The 21,642-nt window shown below is 42.7% G+C and overlaps 1 protein-coding gene across 1 annotated transcript in view; it reads right to left on the reverse strand.

Moving 5' to 3' along the window:
- LOC113406304 (E3 ubiquitin-protein ligase HERC2-like) overlaps positions 1-21,642 on the reverse strand; it is a 216,767-nt gene that overhangs the window by 27,474 nt on the left and 167,651 nt on the right. Inside the window, exons 70-84 of the mRNA XM_026650394.1 lie at positions 20,327-20,480; positions 19,425-19,532; positions 16,733-16,864; positions 15,200-15,358; positions 14,996-15,114; positions 14,354-14,479; positions 13,940-14,095; positions 13,627-13,742; positions 13,289-13,487; positions 6,917-7,131; positions 5,304-5,481; positions 3,508-3,669; positions 2,475-2,566; positions 1,487-1,626; positions 27-214 (exon numbers count right to left, since the gene is read on the reverse strand). Of these exons, the coding sequence (XP_026506179.1) occupies positions 27-214; positions 1,487-1,626; positions 2,475-2,566; positions 3,508-3,669; positions 5,304-5,481; positions 6,917-7,131; positions 13,289-13,487; positions 13,627-13,742; positions 13,940-14,095; positions 14,354-14,479; positions 14,996-15,114; positions 15,200-15,358; positions 16,733-16,864; positions 19,425-19,532; positions 20,327-20,480 (2,244 nt within the window). The remainder of the gene's footprint in view (positions 1-26; positions 215-1,486; positions 1,627-2,474; positions 2,567-3,507; positions 3,670-5,303; positions 5,482-6,916; positions 7,132-13,288; positions 13,488-13,626; positions 13,743-13,939; positions 14,096-14,353; positions 14,480-14,995; positions 15,115-15,199; positions 15,359-16,732; positions 16,865-19,424; positions 19,533-20,326; positions 20,481-21,642) is intronic.

Below are 21,642 nucleotides of genomic sequence, written 5' to 3' on the forward strand. Positions count from 1 at the left end.
CCAACTTTACTAAAGCAAAATCTTACTTGGGTAGGAAGCTTGCCAGCATTAGCAGGTTTACTAGTCGACCAGGCTAAAGTATGTGCTGACCCACAGGCAACTCTGTTTATTTTTTTACCCTGAAGTGCTGCAACCAACCGGGGTCTTTGAATAGCATTAGTTGTCCCATCTCCAAGCTGCCCTTCATCATTATCTCCCCACGTGTACACTTCACCTAAACCAACACAAACATGTTTACTTTCCTCAGAGAGAAGAATGAAAATCAAATTTACTTCTTGTGAAACTCTGGGGCAGGACCATCTTTTTGTTCTCTGTACAGCAGCTGGCACAATAGAGTCCTGCTCTATGACTAGGACTCCTAGCCGCTACAAACAAAAATTATTATTCGTTATTTCCATGAAGGAAACACCCAGAATTACTAATCAAACAGAACTGACACTCCCATTATGCTAGCTGCAGTACAAACATATATAAAGACATGTCCACTGCCCAGTTTACACACTCATTTAAGTATCTAAAACATAAGGAGGAAATTGGGAAGCAGGACGAGAATTACAGTGATAGAAAACACTACTTGCTGTCTATATTTGATGGTTCCATGGCAGACCAGACTGATGAAATTAAAGGAAAGCTTAGCCACCGTACATGCCTACTTTGGGCTGGTCTATACTTAGCCGCTAGTTCGGCGGCTGGGGATCGAACTTCCGGGTTCGATTTATCGCGTCTGGTCTGGACGCGATAAATCGAACCAGGAAGTGCTCGCCGTCGACTGCGGTACTCCATCTCAACGAGAGGAGTACCGCGGACTCGACGGGGGAGCCTGCCTGCCCCGTGTGGACCGCGTCTGAACCGCGGTAAGTTCGAAGTAAGGTATGTCGACTTCAGCTACGTTATTCACGTAGCTGAAGTTGCGTACCTTACTTCGACTTGGGGGGTTAGTGTAGACCAGGCCTTTGTAAAATTTCACCAGCATTTTTGTAAACTTGCTAATTAAATGCAGAAACAAGTCTACTAGCAGGAACATTTAATAATTCAAACACACTAAAATGAACATAAGCTGCTCTGTAAGACACAACGACTGTTTGCTTCCATACTTCATTTACCAAGCTTAACATTTCAGCAAGTTGAAGAGACTTCCTAGATAACAGAAAAGCTTAGTGCACTCATTTAAAGCTCAACAAACTTGTAATTACTGTTAAAGCTATATGTTTTTCTTTAGAGCATCTCAAACGTTTTATGAAACTTAACTCTTATTTTTTTTACAGCTAAGTGACTGAAAACCTTGAAATTGTGTGCGTGCCCTTTTAGATCACCAACACAAAACAAGATTTGTTGCTTGGGAAGTATGCAAATATGTCAGTGCACAAAAGGAGGGCAGGTTGTGACCTATTAAAAATGTTGATCCATCAGATTTCAGACTTTTTAAAATGTTTCATTTTTCAAAATAAAGTTTATTAAGAACAACTAAAATATTTGTTCTCTATACCGTCTTCAGTGCAGCAAACACAGTGCAAAGAGCCCGTAGCTATTGCGATGACTTTCTTTCCTTGCAGCCCTTGTACTTGTCGAGGTCTTCTCACATGGTCATCAGATCCATGGCCTAATCGATGATAATCTCCTTTACCCCTGGATATAGATAGCATAACTAGTACAAACATTTTTCCCCAACCACACACTTATAAAAGGTCTTTTTCAGATTTGTATAATTTAACTCCATAAAAATCATAATACTTTGTCTTCAAGTAAGACAGGACAACTTTAAAAGCTGACCTGGTTGTTAGTAGATTGGGGACCAAAGACCAATTTGTACTCAGTCACCATTATACCAGAAACTAGTGTTTTAGGCTGAGATTTATAAATATAGGCCAAATGTGAATTCATCATCATGAATACTTCTTTCCATATAGATCAATAACCAAACTTATACTAAATATTTAGTTTTCAGAGTAGCAGCCGTGTTAGACTGTATCCGCAAAAAGAACAGGAGTACTTGTGGCACCTTAGAGACTAACAAATTTATTAGAGCATAAGCTTTCGTGGGCTACAGCCCACTTCTTCGGATGCATATAGAGTGGAACCCGGTATTGTCTCCCTGTGAAGGTACAGTTATGTGGGGGGGGGAAAAAAATCTACCTATTTGTAAGTTGCACTTTCATGATAAAGAGACTGCACTATAGTTCTTGTATGAGGTGAACTGAAAAACACTATTTCTTTTGTTTATCATTTTTACAGTGCAAATATTTGTAATAAAAATAATATAAAGTGAGCACTGTACACTTTGTATTCTGTGTGGTAACTGAAAGCGATATATTTGAAAATGTAGAAAAACATCCAAAAATATTTAATAAATTTCAATTGGTATTCTATTGGTTAACAATGCGATTAATCGCAATTACTTTTAACTCAAAAAAAAAAAAAAAAAAAACTGATTAAATCGACAGCCCTAATATTTACTGCAAATTCAAAACACATACCAGGTATATACTGCTCCGGACTTGGTAAGAGCCACAGAGAATTGTGATCCACATTCCACTTTAACCACTCCAAGGCCTGTGAGGGAATCAATCTGGGAAAACAGGATTAAATGCAACTAGATTGACTGAGACAAGGTGGGTGAGGTAATATCTTTCATGGACCAACTTCTGTTGGCAGAGGAGACAGGCTTTCAAGCTGCACAGGGCTCTTCTTCAGGTGTGGAAAAAGAAATCAGTGTGTCACAGCTAAATACATAGCGGGACAGATTGATAGACTGATTGAACAGCCTTTCTGCAGTTTGCAGTATTGTATGTGCACCTTTTAGTGAACTCAATGTATATGCTGTTCACAAGTCATATTTTGCAAAACTTTTCATTCCTTCCAGTTTTTAAGTTTTGTTTAAAATTAGAGTTAAACCTTAAACTTTTTTTTTTTTTTTAAACCAAGATCAGGGAAATGGGTAAAATTTTACATAGCATACTCTGCCTTCTCCTCTCCTCAGTCTAGGGGATAAGGATATTTAACATATGAATAACATCACTACCACCATATAGCAATATTATTCATGCTATCAGATATTTGTACCGTCTTCAACTCTTAATATTTTAAGACATTCCAAGTCAACTATACATTCATATGTAGCAAGTTACAATAAAATGGGATGTTGAGCTTAATCAATTTTTGGTCCATACATATTTTTGGTACAATATCTTTGAATTTATATATATGCCTGTGGAGATGTCAGGAGATTCTACTCATTTGAGAGATTCTCTAAACTTAAAATTAGGAATACCACAGGAAGCAACAATATTGCAGAAAGAGAAAGAAAAACTATGTGCAACCCTTGTAACTCAGACATACGAGCACAAGGCTATATTACTAGTCAGTGTGCCTAACTGAGCTGCCTCCGTAGTAACCACCAGGAAAACCCTTCTCTCCAAAGACAAGGGGAATCTTCTATAAATTGGTAACTCGCTTTTCATTACTCTTCTCTAAAATGAGTGTGTTTAAACTGATGTAAAATATAAATACCTTCATTGGTACTTTACAGCCATCACTGCCCCCTCTCCCAAGTTTTCCATAATCTCCATCACCCCATGACCAGACAGTATCATCATCAGTCAGACACAATGTCTGTGCATCTCCACTACCACAGGCTATGTCGATCACACGATAGCCCTGCAATGCTTCCACCTGAAAGACAGTCACCATTTTTTGTTTACAATAAGAGGTCTCAACTTTTTAATTTCAAACAGTAAATCAAATAAAAACAGTCAACTTGCAGGGACTCTCTATTGAGAATTGAGGGTGTGATAACAGCTCAGGACCACATCAATGAATGAAGTCATGGATAGTCAAGAAAAGTTTAGTATTTTCAACCCAACAAAAAGATGACTAACAACGTACCATATGTAAAAAGCAAGAGAGAGTCCTGTGGCACCTTTAAGACTAACAGATGTATTGGAGCATAAGCTTTCGTGGGTGAATGCCCACTTCGTCGCTTTTCACACATCCAGACTAACACGGCTACCCCTCTGATACTCAACGTACCATATATATTTTACATACTTGGGTTATTCCTTTTATTTTGGTCAAGTAAATTCTCACTACAGTTAACAAAAAATCAGAAAAAAATGCTGCTTAAATATTTAAGGTAACCAAGGAATAGGTTTTATGAACTTCAATTTCTGGTTTCTGACTTTTATTGTGTATTACGTAAACTGAATAAAAATGCATGTTTGCAAATAGCTATTTGCTGGTTTATAATATTCAAGCAACCAAACAAGAGTATGAAACTAGTCAACATTGTATCTTCTGAAATGCTAACCTTCACACTGTAACTGTCGAGTACAGACGATAAAATAAATTGCCAGTTCAAGTGCCACGTAATTCTGTAGGAGAACTAACAATCAAAATTTAAGTTATTAAAGGCTAGTTACCATGAAATTGTGAAGTCTGAATTATTGCTAGCCAACTAATCAGGATATTTAACTTTCTTGGACTTATTTTTTTATTCCAAATTGCAAATAATGTCCTTTATACATTTTTAAAATAACCTCTTCAGAAAGGATCAAATCACACATATCTACATCTATCATAACTAATTTACTTTAGAAACTCCTCTACCAAAATTATAACCGTTAACAATACTGGTCAACAAAAACATTTTTCTCTTAACAGTATTTCAGTATTGGATTCCCAGAATTAAGTACACAATTATACAACAAAAATCAGTTTCAATTGTTCTTATTGCTTATCACTGCATCGACAGACATTCTTTTCAAGCTGGAAGAGGGGAGCAAAGGGAATAAAAGGGAGTAGCATGCATAAGAGAGGGGAATGCCTGCTCATTTTCAGAAAGAATAGGGAAGCACTGGTAGGACTTACAGCAGAAGAGCTATTGGTGAGGAAGTGACATTTTATTTACTGGAGTAGGGACAGAGCCTATTTGGAAGGTTGAATTTTGTTTAGACGATCAGAAATTATTTCCATTTCTTGTATGGGAGGTCAATTTTTTTTAAACAGTGTGTGTGGATGAGTTCCAATGGCCAGCTCCAGCCCTTATTATGAGCATCAGCTGCTGCTGCATGCTTAGCATTTATTTGTTCCTCTGCTGCAATGCAGTTCCTTTACCAGCGCTTGCTGGCAAAGTTTGTAGTTGCATTTTATTTAACCCATTCCTATCTCTTAAAACAAAATGGTTAATTCATTCTCATTTTCTCTAAACATTTCTACCTTTATTCTTTATATGCAAAAATTTAAAAAAGCAAAATATTTAGAACAGACATTCAAACTGCAGGTGATTAATTCCAACAATATCTTCTCACCAGTTTGGGTTTTAGCTGATCCTCACTATCTCCATGCCCAAGGCGTCCATATCTCCCTTTTCCCCATGTATAAAGATCCCCTGCTGCAGTAATACATGCACTGTGTGCTCCACCAGCAGCGATGTCAACTACTTCTATCCCTCGCAAAGACTCAATTACACGAGGACGATCACAAGGACTGAAATAGAATAGTTTAAACAGACAAAAAAAAATTGAATAAAATGCTCCGATTAAGTAATATACATAACTAGCAACTCTCTCAGGAATCCTTTTGCTCATTTTGAACTATTACTTGTTTCTGGTCATTTTCCTAAAGAAAATAAGTACGAAAAACATCATTCAGAATAATCCTATTCTTACAGGTTCACACAGGCTAGAAGTATTTACCAACATATTTTATCAATGAGTTTCCATGTGCATAATTAAGGCTAAGATTTTGTCACGGATATTTTTAATAAAAGTCATGGACAGGTCATGGGCATGGGCAATAATGAAAAATTCACAGAAGCCCGTGACCTGTCCCTGACTTTTACTAAAAATTTCCATGACAAAATGGGGAACCTGAGCAGCTGTGGGTGGCCTGGGAGGTACAGAGACCCCCACCACCTGTGGGGGTTTGGAGCTGCAGGGTCCCCCTCTGCTGGCAGCTCGGCGCTCCGGGGGTCCCCATTTCCCGCAGGGAGGCGGAGAGCAGCAGGGGTCCCCTGCCACCCGCGGAGGCAGAGAGCCGCATGGAGCGGGTCTCCCGTCGTCTCTCCATTCCTCCGTAGGCTGCAGGGGCCCGCCAGCTCCCAACCTGCACTGGCTGAAGTCATGGAGGTCTTTGGAAGTCACAGATTCCATGACTTCCATGACCTCTGTGACTAAATCGCAGCCTTATGCATAATTGTGGATCATAAGCATATAGTCACTTACTGTGCAAGCATACTGTTAACATTTTCATTTAGACTGTGAAGTATCATTTCAACACCTCAAAACTGTTCAGACTCCTTTGTGTCATTTCAGCTAATCTGTCCTACTACAACTTCCCAGATAAAACCAATACAGTAGTAATGGCTTAACTAAAACAAAGGAGTCAAAACATTTATCTCCAAAATTGAATCAATGTTCACTAAAAATACAATTTAACATATTGTGATGAAATTGCTAGTGTAAAATGTACTACTATCCCCTACCAGATGGAATCAGAACTGCCGTACTCTGTCAAAATCCCTGTGCCTCTACCAGAGAATGGAGTTTCTCGTTCAGCTCAAGCAGTATGGGGCTTGTGCCTTTGGAGCAGGAGAATCTTAGTTTTAAGCCCTGTAGTGCCATAAAATTCCAAATATTCAGAATGTGCAACCCATTGAGGCAGCCATGGATTTGTTACAATACAATATATAGCCAATAACAAAAATAAAAAATTGACTACTTTTTTTCCCCTAAAAATATTTTATTAAAATATTATACTGGCTTCTCTAGTTTCAAAAAAAGCCAATCCTTGAGTAGGTATGGGAAGCTAGGACTTTGATCTACCTATAGATTAGGCAATATTTGTCCAATGCTTCAACTATATAAATCCCATTAATATATATGCATCAACATCTCAACATAAAAGGTTTTCAAAATGTTACCTTCTGTTTCCGTGACCCAGTTTACCATCTTCTGCCTCACCCCAAGAATAAACTTCTCCTTCTGAAGATAGTGCCAAACAGTGCTTTCCTCCTGAGTTCACAGCAACTTTCTTTATGAACACATGCTGAATGGATTCCAGTAATGTTGGTGTGGAAACTGACTCAGTCCCTCCAATTCCAAGCCTGCCACCTGCACCATATCCAGTGGCATAAAGCTTCAATGAATAAAAAAAGTGTATTTTATATCATTAACTTCCTGAATAGGAACATTCATTTAAACTACATGATACACTCAGTGCAATTAATTGGATTCTAGTATTCATTGCTTCCTTAGTGACACGAAGGACAGAAACATTCTTTGCACATCTGAATTTTCTTTCCTGGAAAGTACAGAATATATACACTTAGAGTAACTGTATATATCAAAACTCAAATGGGTTTGTCTTTAACTTGATATCAGAAAGCTACATTAGTACATAAGCTAAACTTCTCTTATGGGGAGAAGAGGGAACTTCCAAGTGACTTAGTTTTGAGCAGCTGTTTTTCCCCATGAACCATTTTGAAATGAGAACAGGAGTACTTGTGGCACCTTAGGCCTGGTCTACACTAGGCTTTTATGTCGAATTTAGCGCCGTTATATCGAATTAACCCTGCACCCGTCCACACCAGGAAGCCATTTAGTTCGACATAGAGCTCTCTTTAAATCGATTTCTGTAATCCTCCCCAACGAGAGGAGTAGCGCTAAATTCGAAATGGCCATATCGAATTAGGCTAGGTGTGGATGGAAATCGACGCTAATAGCTCCGGGAGCTATCCCACAGTGCACCACTCTGTTGACGCTCTGGACAGCAGTCCGAGCTCAGATGCTCTGACCAGTCACACCCCGGGAAAATTTGAATTCATTTTCCTGTCTGGGAAGTTTGAATCTCAGTTCCTGTTTGGACATCGAGGTGAGCTCAGCAGCAGTGGCAACGATGCAGAGCTCTCCAGCAGAGATGGCCGTGCAATCTAATAGAAAGAGGGCCCCAGCATGGACTGATCGGGAAGTCTTGGATCTCATCGCTGTGTGGGGCGATGAGTCCGTGCTTTCAGAGCTGCGCTCCAAAAGAAGGAATGCTAAGATCTACGAGAAGATCTCTAAAGCCATGGCAGAGAGAGGCTACAGCCGGGATGCAACGCAGTGCCGCGTGAAAATCAAGGAGCTGAGACAAGGCTACCAAAAAACCAAAGAGGCTAACGGACGCTCCGGATCCCAGCCCCACACATCCCGTTTCTACCAGGCACTGCATTCCATCCTGGGTGCAGCCGCCACCACTACCCCACCCGTGACCGTGGACTCTGAGGATGGGATATTGTCCGCGGCCGGTTCCTCGTCGGACATGTTAGCGGACGGGGAAGATGAAGAAGGAGATGAGGAGGACGAGGCAGTCGACAGCGCTGGCACCGCTGATTTCCCCGACAGCCAGGAGCTCTTCATCACCCTTACCGAGATCCCGTACCAACCGTCCCCATCCCTTACCCCGGACACAGAATCAGGGGAAGGATCAAGCAGTAAGTGCTGTAAACATGTAAACATTTATTTTGAACAGAACGGGAATATTTATACTATTAACAATGTATTTTTATCAAAGTGCTGTAAACTAGTAAAAAATAATCAGGTACAAAACTGGAATATTTACAATGGTAACAAAGGGTTTCTCATGATTTGTCTGTCTTTGGCTCCTCACAATTTAGTCCCAAGTATTTTAAAAAAATTTTACAATGTCCGTTACTTCATGATTCCGAGGCCCAAGACGCTCCACTCTATAGTCCCAGTGCACCTAGGCGAAAATCCGGTCAATGTGGCCGGGGATTGATGAGAAATCCTCGTAGGAGAACTCCTCGTAGGTCTCGTGGAGGTAGATTTCCAGCCTGTTTATCAGGTTCCGGGGTAGGGCGATCTTACTGGGCCCTCCGTGGTAGCACACGTGTCCCCGCCACGCCACAATCAAGTACTCGGGGATCATGGCCTGACATAGCATGGCGGCATACAGCCCCGGTTTCTGCATGCTTTCCCGCAGCATGCGTTCCTTCTGGGTGTCCGAGATCCTCAGGAGGGTGATGTCGCTCATGACGCCCTGCTTTGAATTAGGGAGGGGAATGTTAGTATTGGGACTGCTTTACAGCCACGCGGTGGAGGGAGAGGGGCAGCATACAGGGATCTTTCCCTGGGACAGCCGCGAGGGGGTGGGACAGGGGCAGAGTTGATGCTGTCCTGATTGCTGGCAGCAGAGACTGGCATTGCTTTCAATGTGAAAGGAGGCCAGTGCTACTGCTGGAGTTTTAAGCAGCCACAAGTCTACGGCTTACCATGATTGCCCGCTCCAGAAGTTCAGGTCTCCAGCCACGCTTCTCAGATCACTCCAAGACCACCGCAAGTCCACAGGCACTGAAGGCGACGGCCGAAAATTCGACCTTGTCCTGAGTGCGCATGTGAGAGGTGCAGTGCATGGTCTTGTTCACAGAGAAAGACTAGGTTCTTTGTGTACAATTTCATTTATCTGTCTCAGGAATTCACTCCCTTTTTACAATTCACACAGACACATCTGCGACTGTCTCCCAACCCAGCCTGTCAGCACACTCCCAGAGGCTAGCGCAGATTAGGCGGAGGAAGAAGAAGACGCGTGAAGACATGTTCTCAGAACTAATGGGCTGCTCCCGAGCCCAGGCAGCCCAGCAGACACAGTGGAGGGAGAACTTGTCACAAATGCACCGAGCAGTCATGGAACGGGAGGAGAGGTGGCGTCAGGAGGACCAACAGGCTACTGAAAAGCTGCTTGGACTAATGAGGGAGCAAACGGACACGCTCCGGCGCCTTGTGGATGTTCTGCAAGACCGGAGGCAGGAGGACAGAGCCCCGCTGCAGTCTATCTGTAACCGCCCTCACCCGCCACCAAGTCCCACACCACCCTCACCCAAAGTCCAAAGAAGGAGGGGCGGCAAGGGCCGTTAAAACTTTCAGTCAACCCCTGCAGACTGCTCTAGCACTAGAAGGCTGACATTCCCCAAAATTTGATAAGTCCTTTCCTACCCACCTCACACAAGCCCCCTTCCAAGTTTCACCCCCCACGTTTCATGTGTGGTTCACAATAAAATGTTTGTTTCTGTTCATTACTGTTTCAGTCAGGTTCTTTTGAGGGAGAGTCTGTCTGGAGGGGGGGAAGGGGCTTGGTAATTGGACAGGACAGTGACCTTTAGCAGGGTACAGAGGCGGTGTCAGGTCCAGCATCAGGACACATACACAGTGCAGTCACTGGTTACCCTGGTCAGTCTGGGAGGTGTTTTTCATGTTCTGGGGGGGGGGGGTGACTTTTTGGCGGGGGAGGGCAGTTACAGATCTTATGCAGCGGTCCTTATCCTGGCTCACAGATCCACGCAGCAGGGGATATGTAACCCTACCCCTCCTGCCAGAAAGTCACATAGCCGACACATACACGCAGTCCCCCCCAGGAGTGCTGGCAGGCTCCATTGAAATAACCAGTGCACCAGTGCGGAGCCTGTCATTCCGGGAGTTTAGAAGCATCATTTGCATCAGAACACTAAACCCGCCTCCCGCCACAGTCTGCGTCCCCGGTTTAAAACATTCCCGCGAAAACAGCAATACAGACAAAGGTGTTCATTAACAAAATAGAAATGATTTTATTTTTTGGGAAGGGGAAGGGGGTGAAGGGGGTATGTAACTGGAGAGTATAGTCAAAATGAACTGGGTAAAGAAACGGGGGCAGGTTCAGCTTTTCTGTCCACAAACTGAAAAGTCACAGGTTGCCCTGCTCACTCAGGAACCTAGCTTTCAAAGCCTCCCGGATGCACAGGGCGTCCCGCTGGGATCTTCTAATCGCCCGGCTGTCTGGCTGGACGTAATCAGCAGCCAGGCTATTTGCCTCTAGCTCCCACCCCGCCATAAAGGTCTCCCCCTTGCTCTCACACAGATTGTGGAGCACACAGCAAGCTGCTATAACAATGGGGATATTGGTTTCACTGAGATCACAGCGAGTGAGTAAGCTTCTCCATCTCCCTTTGAGACGGCCAAAAGCACACTCCACCACCATTCTGCACTTGCTCAGCCGGTAGTTGAACAGTTCTTTTTCTGTGTTCAGGGCGCCAGTATAGGGCTTCATGAGCCAGGGCATTAGCGGGTAGGCTGGGTCCCCGAGGATCACTGTAGGCATCTCCACATCCCCAAGAGTTATTTTGTGGTCTGGGAAGTAAATACCTTCCTGCAACCGTCTAAACAGACCAGAGTTCCTGAACACGCGAGCGTCATGAACCTTGCCCGGCCATCCGACGTAGATGTTTGTAAACCGTCCCCGATGGTCCACCAGTGCTTGCAGCACCATTGAAAAGTAGCCCTTTCTATTGATGTACTGGCTGGCCTGGTGGTCCGGTCCCAGGATAGGGATGTGAGTCCCATTGATAGCCCCACCGCAGTTTGGGAATCCCATCGCGGCAAAGCCATCTATGATGACCTGCGCGTTTCCCAGGGTCACTACCTTTGGGAGCAGTACCTTCACGATTGCGTTGGCTACTTGCATGACAACAACCCCCACAGTAGATTTGCCCACACCAAAGTGGTTCGCAACCGACCGGTAGCTGTCCGGCGTTGCAAGCTTCCAGAGGGCTATGGCCACTCGCTTCTCAACTGTGAGGGCTGCTCTCATCCTGGTATTCTGGCGCTTCAGGGCAGGGGACAGCAACTCACAAAGTTCGAGGAAAGTCCCCTTCCGCATGCGAAAGTTTCGCAGCCACTGGGATTCATCCCAGACCTGAAGCACTATACGGTCCCACCAGTCCGTGCTTGTTTCCCGGGCCCAGAATCGCCGTTCCACGATATCCACATGACCCATTGCCACCATGATGTCCTGGGCGCTGGGGCTCATGGTTTCTGACAGCTCTGTGCTACTCTCCGACTTCAGGCCATCACGGCGGTGTCGTAGCCTCCTCGCCTGATTACTCTGCATCTGCCTCAGGGTAAGGTGTATGATAAGCTGAGAGGTGTTGAGAACGGCCAGAAGTGCAGCGATGGTCGCAGCGTGATCCATGATCGCAGTGCTGTGGCGTCCGCGCTCTCACTGACCAGAAAAGTGCGCGAACTGATTTCCCGCCGGCGCTTTCATGGAGGGAGGGAGGGCGTTAGTGACGGACGGATGACGACACATTTTTTTTACCCAGAAGGCATTGGCGGCTCGACCCAGAATTCCGATGGGCAGCGGGGACTGCGGGAACTGTGGGATGGCTGCCCACAGTGCACCGCTTCCAATATCGATGCTCGCCCCGTTAGTGTGGACTCACAAAATCGAATTACTCTCCTTGGTGTGGACACACACGTTCGACTTTGCAATATCGATTACACATATTCGATTTAAGTAAAATCGAACTACCCTCGTAGTGTAGACATACCCTTAGAGACTAACAAATTTATTTGAGCATAAGCTTTCGTGGGCTACAGCCCACTTCTTTGGCTGCATCTTTGTTAGTCTCTAAGGTGCCACAAGTACTCCTGTTCTTTTTGCGGATACAGACTAACACGGCTGCTACTCTGAAACCTGTCATTTTGAAATGATGTTTTAGCGCAAACTCTGTAGGCTTGCGAAACAGAACTGACATACAGGCTTTTATGGTCCAAAGAGGTTTAATAATATCTATGTATGCCCCCGACATTTTAAGAGTCAGTTACATGCATTTACATGGTAGAAAGTAATTGTCTAAATTACCTTCAAACATTTAGTTTACACAAACTAGGTTTAAGTAAAAATAATTAGGACATTCTCACAACTAAATTTTCCCTTTCTGTCTATATTTCACGAATTTGATTGGCATAGTGTGATACTGAATGTCTATGGGATACTATCATACAGCAAATTGTTAAGCCCGCAATTTCAACTTTAACTTTCAATTTTCTTGTTTTTGATTACATCACACAAATTAGATAGAAGGCTTAAATTTCTTTCCCTCATTAAGTCAAATTCTTGATCAAAAATTCTACACATGTGAAGCACATCAGCATTCCTATCAATAAGAGTAGACATTCAAAATAATGTTAATCGTTTGTTCAGAAGCAGATATCTGTTAAAATCAGCATAGCTTTCTAAGCTTAGAGCTGGCATCATCATCTTCTGTACAGTGCAAAACTTTTCTTCGGTACAGTAGAGGATTTTATTATACTAGGTCCTTGTTCACCCTGTCAGTACTGGCAGTTGTGTGTGGGTTTGTTTTGGGTTTTTTTAAATACAAGTTTTGCAAAATTTACACTGAGTCAACCAATCCCACTCACGCTGGCAGGCTGACATTTGCCAGGGAAGTCTAACTTGAACAATTATTTATTGTAACCCTTACCTTCCCATCAGCAGTCACCGCAAACAGAGACTGTTCACCACCAATTAATTGCACAGGTCTAAGTGTGGCAAGGGCTTCACATGGAGTTGGAACTTTCACCTTTGCCCCTTCAATACCTCCAAGCTGTCCTCTATGATTATGACCCCAACCATAAATAGTTCCACTACCTCCAGCTGAAAGGGTCCAGTCATCTGGTCTCCTGCAGATAATTCAAAGGAACACAAAGGAAAAGTGTAGAAGATTGAAAATGGAAGCTTTGATATGCTCAGCTTTTCATTCTAACACTCAAATTTGAAATGTCACAAGACTAAAACATTATGGCAGATTAACATAATAACCTGTTCATCCATTGCACAAGCTGTTCATCTTGCTCTCTCTTAAAGGCATCATGGCTCTCATGGAGAACATCCATATTCTCATTATCTGCCATTAATTCTCGGATTTTCTTTGCCACCTGCAATGTTATACTGGATTAGAAACCATTACTTAAAATAATAGTTACTCTTACTTAACACTTGGCATAAGTGTGTTTAAATCTCAGCTATTTTCTTCCTCAGATTTAAGTATATTGTTCATTCAGAGCTTCATAATTAATTTCTTTTAACACACCCACATGTTCTGTTACCCTATATGAAAATATTTCTGCAGTACCTCATCAAGGAAAAGGCGAGGCAATGAAGTTCTCTTATCAAGAGCAACTGCAACCCTCGAGGCCATACAGTATCTTCTGAACCAAGCCCATTTGTGTGTCTCTGCACAGCAAGGAAGAGTGTCCAATTCTAGATCACAAGCAAGAGCTACAAGCACCTGCAAAAATAAATAAATAGAAAAAATTCTGGAGCTATATTGCATTTTGGGTGCAGTAGAGGTGTGATTTAGTTCAGTGACACTAAGCTCCAATTGGAAATAAGCATGCACTCAGTGGATCCTTTACTGGATGTTCCTGATGTAGGATGTGGCCGTTTTCTGGAAGTGTCATTTTACTTTGTTTACCATACATGCTAGCTAATATAAAATTCCAACAGAACCATGCTACTTAATTATCCAATATTAGTATCTTGTTACCTTAAAGAAAGGGCTGTGAAGCAACTGTTTGCCACCTCTCACAATAGGATCTTCATAGTCAAACTGCCGCTGCAAAGCTTCTGGAAGGCCTTTAACCAAAGCAGCTAAAGCACTGCCTGTGAAACTCTGGGGGGGGGGGGGGGGTGAAAAAAAAAAAAAAAAAAAAAAAAGAAATAGAGAAAAAAAAAGGGGAAAAAAAAAAAAAAAAAAAAACAACAAAAGACAAAGTTAATTTGTACACTTAATATACAATGGTAGAAAGGGTAAATTCTTAGGGTAGTTGTGATGGAAAATTAATTGCAATTTGATAACCAATGTGGAACATGAGCTCTGTCCAGCCCCTAATAGGCATCTGTCCATATCACAAACACCACCCTTACTGGCAATTCCAGATGCAAAGAAGTAGATGGTACAAAGTATGAACTAGTCTTTTGTTCTTAAATGAAGACCCTCCAGAATAAATTTGAAGCTAACTGGCAAGCTGGTGTGGGGAAGGGTGCCCACCTGTACTTTTCCTGTCTGTAGCTAACCACAGATTTCAGTTATCACAGCTGCATCTGGCACCTTTCATGTGTATTACATTAATTTGAACATTTAACAAATTAGAGCAAGATTTTACTACTGATAATTTGAGCTTCTTACCATAGTTCGTGTTTCTCCATCATTATCCCCTAGAATCCTGTTTATGTTAATAGATTGGCCAAACTCTGTTGTTAGCAGCTTCCGTAGTCTCTGCAAGGCCCACATTCTGTGTCCAGCAGCTAAAATGGCAAAAAGAAAACTTAAATTGCTTATAATATCATTTTTACATCTAATCAATAGACTTCGTTTTAAATTTGCACCTACCTAGGGCACTTAATTGAGCACACGCTGCAAGTGACGCTGCCAGGCGAGGAACTATACTCCTATTGGAAGCAAAATTCAAGCGGAAATCCAGCAAACATGTTACCAAATCCATTGATGGACAAGAAAGAATGCAGCGATCTGAAAGGAGGTCTTTAGGGCCTGTGAAAAAAAAAGTTAGCTTTTTTAGTCACTTAGTTATCATGAGAATCTTAGTAAGTGGCCTCAGATCTAACACCTTCAGCACTCACTATAAAACAAGTACAGTAACTCCTCGCTTAACATAGTAGTTATGTTCCTGAAAAATGCTACTTTAAGCGAAATGTTAAGTGAAACCATTTTCCCCATAAGAATTAATGTAAATGGGGGGGAAGGGTTAGATTCCAGGGGGAAAAAATTCGCCAGACAAAAGACATTATATTTACACACACACACACACACACACACACACACACACACACACACAGAGTATAAGTTTTAAACAAACTATTTAATACTGTATACAGCAATGATGGTTGTGCATCTTGGTTGAGGTGGTGGAGTCAGAGGGTGGAAGAGGTTGCGATATTTTCCAGGGAATGTCTTGCTGCTAAATGATGAACTAACGCTCGGCTGAGCCCTCAAGGGTTAACACATTGTTGTTAATGTAGCCTCACACTCTACAAGGCAGCACGAATGAAGGGAGGAGACACAATAGATGCATGGCAGTGGCTGCAAACATTCCCTGTGGAAACTGAATGTGATGATGAACCCACGCTATCCCACTGGAGCACACCACTCTCTCCACTTTCCAAAGTGCAGACACACAGAGTGAGTGAGTGAGTGAGTGAGTGAGTGACGCACATTGCCCCTTTAAGTATGCTGACCCCACTCTAAGTACATTGCCTTTTTAAGTAGATCAGCAAATTGAGACAGCAGCTGCTGCCAGCAAGCTCCCTCCATCCTGAGCCCTGTTTTGTTCCCCACCCCCGCTCTGTGGAGATGGGGTAAAGGAGCAGGGGGAGGGGGACACCCTGACATCAGCACCCCTCTTCCCCCCCATCCCCTACACAGCAAGCAGGAGGCTCCCGGGAGCAGTTCCAAGACAGAGGGCAGGAGCAGCACATGGCAGTGGGGGGAGGGACAGGGAACTTAGGGGAGCTGATGGGGGGGGCTGCCGGTCCACCCTGGTTCCAAGCCCCCACCAGCTAGCTCCAATGGGCTGCTCTTCCTGCAAGCGGTGGACAAAGCTGGTGGCTGCCAAACAACGTTATAAGGGAGCACTGCACAACTTTTAACGAGCATGTTCTCTAATAGATTAGCGACGTAACAACAAAACAACGTTAACCGGGACGACGTTAAGTGATGAGTTACTGTAGTTCTAATCCAGATACTCATCTTTCTAAGGAGAGTATGCCAAAACTGTATCCTCACTTATTTATGTATCTTGTTACTTTGTTGATGTATTCTCTTTTCTAAATAAACATGTATAAGTGGACAAGGCAACCTTTGCTTATGAATACCTGAATCTCTCCTCCACCATATATTATAACTTACCTGCAGCTGGCATGATAGGATAAACAGTGAATCGCCATCCCCATCCATTCACAGAGCCATCACTGATGAACTTCCACTTTAATTCATCTCCTGGAATTCGCAATTCACTAGACCAATCAGACCACTCACGACCTGTTACAGTGGGATAGTAGAGAAATACATTTTCATCCATACTTATTAATTATTTCAGTCATCCATAAAATATCATATAGCTACTAGATGCTAGTTGCTGTAAGCATTAAATGAATGTTTCCGGGGGGGGGGGGGGGGGGGGAGGAAGATCTGTAAATGAAGCACATAAATGTGCATATAAAAATAGCTAAAATCCAAGACAAGAAGCAATTTCCTGACAACAGAATTTTGTTCCTGCTTGAAAAGCTCAACTTAAATTGTCATTTAAGAGATGCCTCGGTTGTTTTAATACCAAAGTCAGTTACATTTCTGAAAGTCCACTTTCCCGTGGAAAAAATAAAATGTTGGCACCAAGCAATCCATAACAATATACAAAATGAATTCACTGTTTAGAATCTTTTCCCACTTTCTCAGTTCAGGGCAATTGCACCTGTATTTCCCACCAATGGTCCAGCAACAGCACCCATTCTCAGGCTTCCAGCTCCCCAGCGGTTGTCTTTCTGGATGGAGACCTGCATCTCATTCCCTTCTAATCAGTTTTTTCCAGGATGCACACTTCCCTGTCTTCACTGGGTTATTCCCAGCAGAGAGAGGCTGATCAAAGCACATCTACTTGTTCTCTCTGCAGAAACTGGTAATAGTTATAAAGTACCAAACAGTTCTTTTTACGTAAGCCTATTTCATTCCTAAGATAAAAGTCCTACAGAGAAAACATTTAAAACAGTAAGAGAACCTACACACATGCTAATAAGCTTACCAGACATCACCCCACTTCTAACATGAAGGACTGCTCCTGCCAGAGCCCAACACCCCACCCAAGGGGTTCTCTTTGTGGTGACAAGATCATCACAGCTTTAGCTCAGAACAAGCACATTCATAAACATGTTTAGTCCACCCTTTATACAGTTCAGGGGACTCTGACCTGGAGTTTCCAGAAGCACGTAATTAGTACACAAAGGATCTCTCCTCCCAGTGCAAGGCTTCAAAAGGTTGGCTTCAGAGGAGAGAATTTGCTTTTCCCTCACCCCCACGTACTTCCTAGGAAACCTACTGCAAATGTATTGTCCCAAAAAGCCCTTTGATGTTCCTAATACCTTCCAGAGATTGCATTAAATCTTGTCTTCCTGCTAAAGAAGTTCCACATAATCTCACAATAGTACAAAAACATTTACATTTTTAATACAAAGATAAAAATTCCAAAGATATTTACCTTCATTCAATAAAACTGAACTCAACTGAATGAGATTTGTCCACAATATTGCATATCTGTCCCAACCACCATTAAGCAACTTAAATACAGTACTAAAACAATAATTATAAACTTGTGTGCCCAAATTGATATGAGATCCAATGTGAAGGCATGCCTTCTTGCTCCCTACATCTACTTTCAGACACCAGTAGACACATGTCCCAATTTGAATAACCTTGGTTCAGGGAGATGGTGGACACCAGAAGGCCCATGCCACTACACAGATTCAAAGTGCTCCATAAAATGGACTTCTGCTCTTGGAGGAAGGGTCAGCAGAAATGGTAGCCATCATGATCCATAGCTTGCCCATACTTTAAATGGCACACTTGATGAGAGTGAGAAAGGAAAATACCACATGGGTGAGTAATGAAAGAAGAAAACTGACAGAGATACTGGATATATGATTTGATCCAGGGAGGGGGGGAGGAGAAATGAAAGAAAGAGGAGAGGAAGAAAGAGCAAGTGATAGAATTTAAAAACTCTCCAGCCTGTGCCCAGATTTTATTTAGAGCACTTGAGAGCAGAAAGATTTGCCTTTAATGTAGTAAAACCCGTATTTCCAGAATTTTAAAATTCTTACAAAAAAAAACTAGCATTCCTGTTATAAAATACCGTTTCACACGATGTTCAGATTCATTAAAAATAAATACCTTGGTTATACAGAAAATTGTACACCACACATACTAGGAACCATTTGGGGATGTAACAGTAAAATCAGCATTTACATCTGATCTTAAGGCACAGGCAGGAAAACTTATTTTACAAATCACAACAGAATTACCAAGCAACAAATTAAAAAGTAAAGCAAATTAAACAGTATGTTTCAATCCTGCCCCAAAACAATTACCACATGCTGCCAGCTTATACTGGTCTTTATACATAGAGGTTAGAATGTTAAAACAGATTTTAAATGTGGAGTCTATCAAAAATAATTTAGGCTGTAGATTAAGGTTGAAATTCTTCTGTAAAATACACTACTTTATTTGCACTTTAGAAATTACTTTGCATATACGCACAAATATTAAAAGTTGTTTCTGTTAAATAAGTAATTACCAGAATCTACATGTGTTTCAATTTTGGTTATGCATGCTTCAGAAATAATCTAATGTATTGAGACAACTGCCTAAATTTTTTAAATGTTATTAAAAAAACATTGTAAATCAATACTAGATATGTATTTTTCTAGCCTATTCTCCACCCAAAATAAACCTATTGCGATACAATAAGAGTATATTTCATCCAACATTCAACAGTAAGATAAACTAAGCACTTAAGAAAAATAAAGTAAATATAACATTTGATTCTCATCACCTGATCGGACTGAAACTATCCTGTTGACTCCATCCATTATAGTGAGAGGGTCATGGCGCCGCTCTGTAGAACACTGGCGATCAAATTCTACTCTGAGTCCCTCGGCACCTAACAAGTAACAAAGTACTTTATATAATTAAACAATAAGTAAAATGGGGAAAATGTAAGCTTTAAAAGTCCAGTGAATTAAAACACTGTTTGAACTGTTCTATGCTGATCAAGCGAGAACATAGCTATTTTCTATTAAGATAATTATTTGCCTGTAATTAATGTTCCTTGAAAGTATTACATAATATAGATCCACAAACCACCCATGAATTTGGGCCAACTGTATATGACAATGTTCAGAACACTCCAAACCTTACGTGATCTGTTAAAGCATGTCAGAGCAAAGCATACCTGCAAGCTGAAGCAAAATGGCTAACAGCATCAGAAGTCTAACTTTTGGACAGTATTAAATCAATTCAAAATGAAACCACAATGCACAGAGAAAATATAGTCTAATAGTTAAGGCCAAGGACAAAGAAAATAATTTATTTCTGGCCCTGATAACGATTTACTATGTGGTTACGGGCAAGCTGTTCCCAATGTCCTAATGAAACAAAAATTAGATGTAATCTTCAGCTGCAGAGCAGCTGTGTACCAAATCCAGTACTGCCCAGAGAACCTGAATTCATGAAGAGTACATTTAACAGGTTCAAGAAAGGTTATCATCAAGCGTACAAATTTTTATTATGGTAACAGGTATGTTAAAACTATCCAATTTACTCGAACATTTTAGTGAAGATTCAAAATGGATTATTGTAAACTGAATCTAAGTGTCTGTTCCTGCAAATCTGCATAATGTAAGTAACTGAATGGATAATTTCTCATCTCATATAAATCTTATCAGTATTCCGTACCTGGTATTTTAACAGTGCCACTGGTTGAAGTATCATCTGTATATGGATGGCTACTTTCCACCACCACTGGCTGTGAAGAAAGACGACCACTTTGCGAGTCTGTAGCCACATCTTCTAACTCCGTAACACACAGCTCCAACAACATGTCAGCAACCTAAAAAAATACATCTCAACTGATTATACACATCTTCATAAAGAAAACAATTCAGTTTTCTTGAAAAAACTGATAACGAGAGTAAGCCCTGATCCCCATCCTTCTTGGTGTCTTGTCCATTACATTCCAATATTCCAACAGAAAAGGTAGGAATAAATGAAATAAGCCTCTATTTCAGTTATAAGAGCAATGCAACAAGAAGCAAATATCACATTAAACCTAAAATAGGCAAGAAAAATAAGTTTAAAATGCCCGTTCAACAAACAAATGAAAACATCAAAGGTAAGTGTTAAGATAACGGAATGCTAAAATATGCTAATACCCGTGGTCCTCAACCGGGGGTCCATGAGCCCTTTCAAAGGGGCTACGGGGCCCCACGGCTGAAACCCAAAGCCTGATCCTTGACACTCCCTGCAGGGCTGAAGCTGGGAGGCACGGGACTGAAGCGCCGATCTCCGGCACCCCCCACGGGGCTGAAGCTCCGATCCCCAGCGCTCCCCTCAGAGCTGAAGCCAGGAGCAGCGGGGCTGAATTTTGGAGCCCCGAGCCCTGGTGCTCCCCGTGTGGCAAAAGCTCTGAGCCCATGGCAGAGTTGGGGGGTATGGAGGGCGCTGACCCCCCTACCCCAAACTGCAGAAGAAGAGCAGGGCAGTCGCAGGGGCAGCTCCCTCCCTGCCCCCCATCTCCTTCTCTCCCCGCCCCCTGGCCAGGTTGGAGGTGGGAAGCCAGAGGAAGGCAGAGCAGGACAGCTGCTGCTCTGGCTGGTGACATGGAGCAGGCAGCTGCAGCATTCCCTCATCCTCTGCTGGTGCCCGGGGTTGAAGCTGCCTCCTCGGCTCCCAGCCCCCTTTGCTCCAACAGAGGCAGACAGTAAGAGCCACCCGGGTGGGAGGACCCAGCTCCATGGCTGGCAGAGCCCTCCGGGAACCAGGACCGCAGGGGAGCCCTCCCAGCGCACAGCCCCACACTACTCCTTTCCCTATACTCTGAGCTACCCTCCATACCTGCACACCGCCCCTGGTTATCCCCTCTCTACACCCTGAGATACGCCCCTGCTCGCACGGAGCTGGCTCAAGCCTTGCTGGCCTCTGCTTCCCTCCCCCAAAATAGAAGTCCCTGCCCCGAGAGCCCCCAATCCCCGCTGCGTCCTGGAGTTTTTAAT

Source organism: Terrapene carolina, unplaced genomic scaffold, assembly GCF_002925995.2.
Source record: "Terrapene carolina triunguis isolate 2854851 unplaced genomic scaffold, T_m_triunguis-2.0 Scaffold25, whole genome shotgun sequence".
In the NCBI taxonomy this organism is placed as follows: Eukaryota; Metazoa; Chordata; order Testudines; family Emydidae; genus Terrapene; species Terrapene triunguis.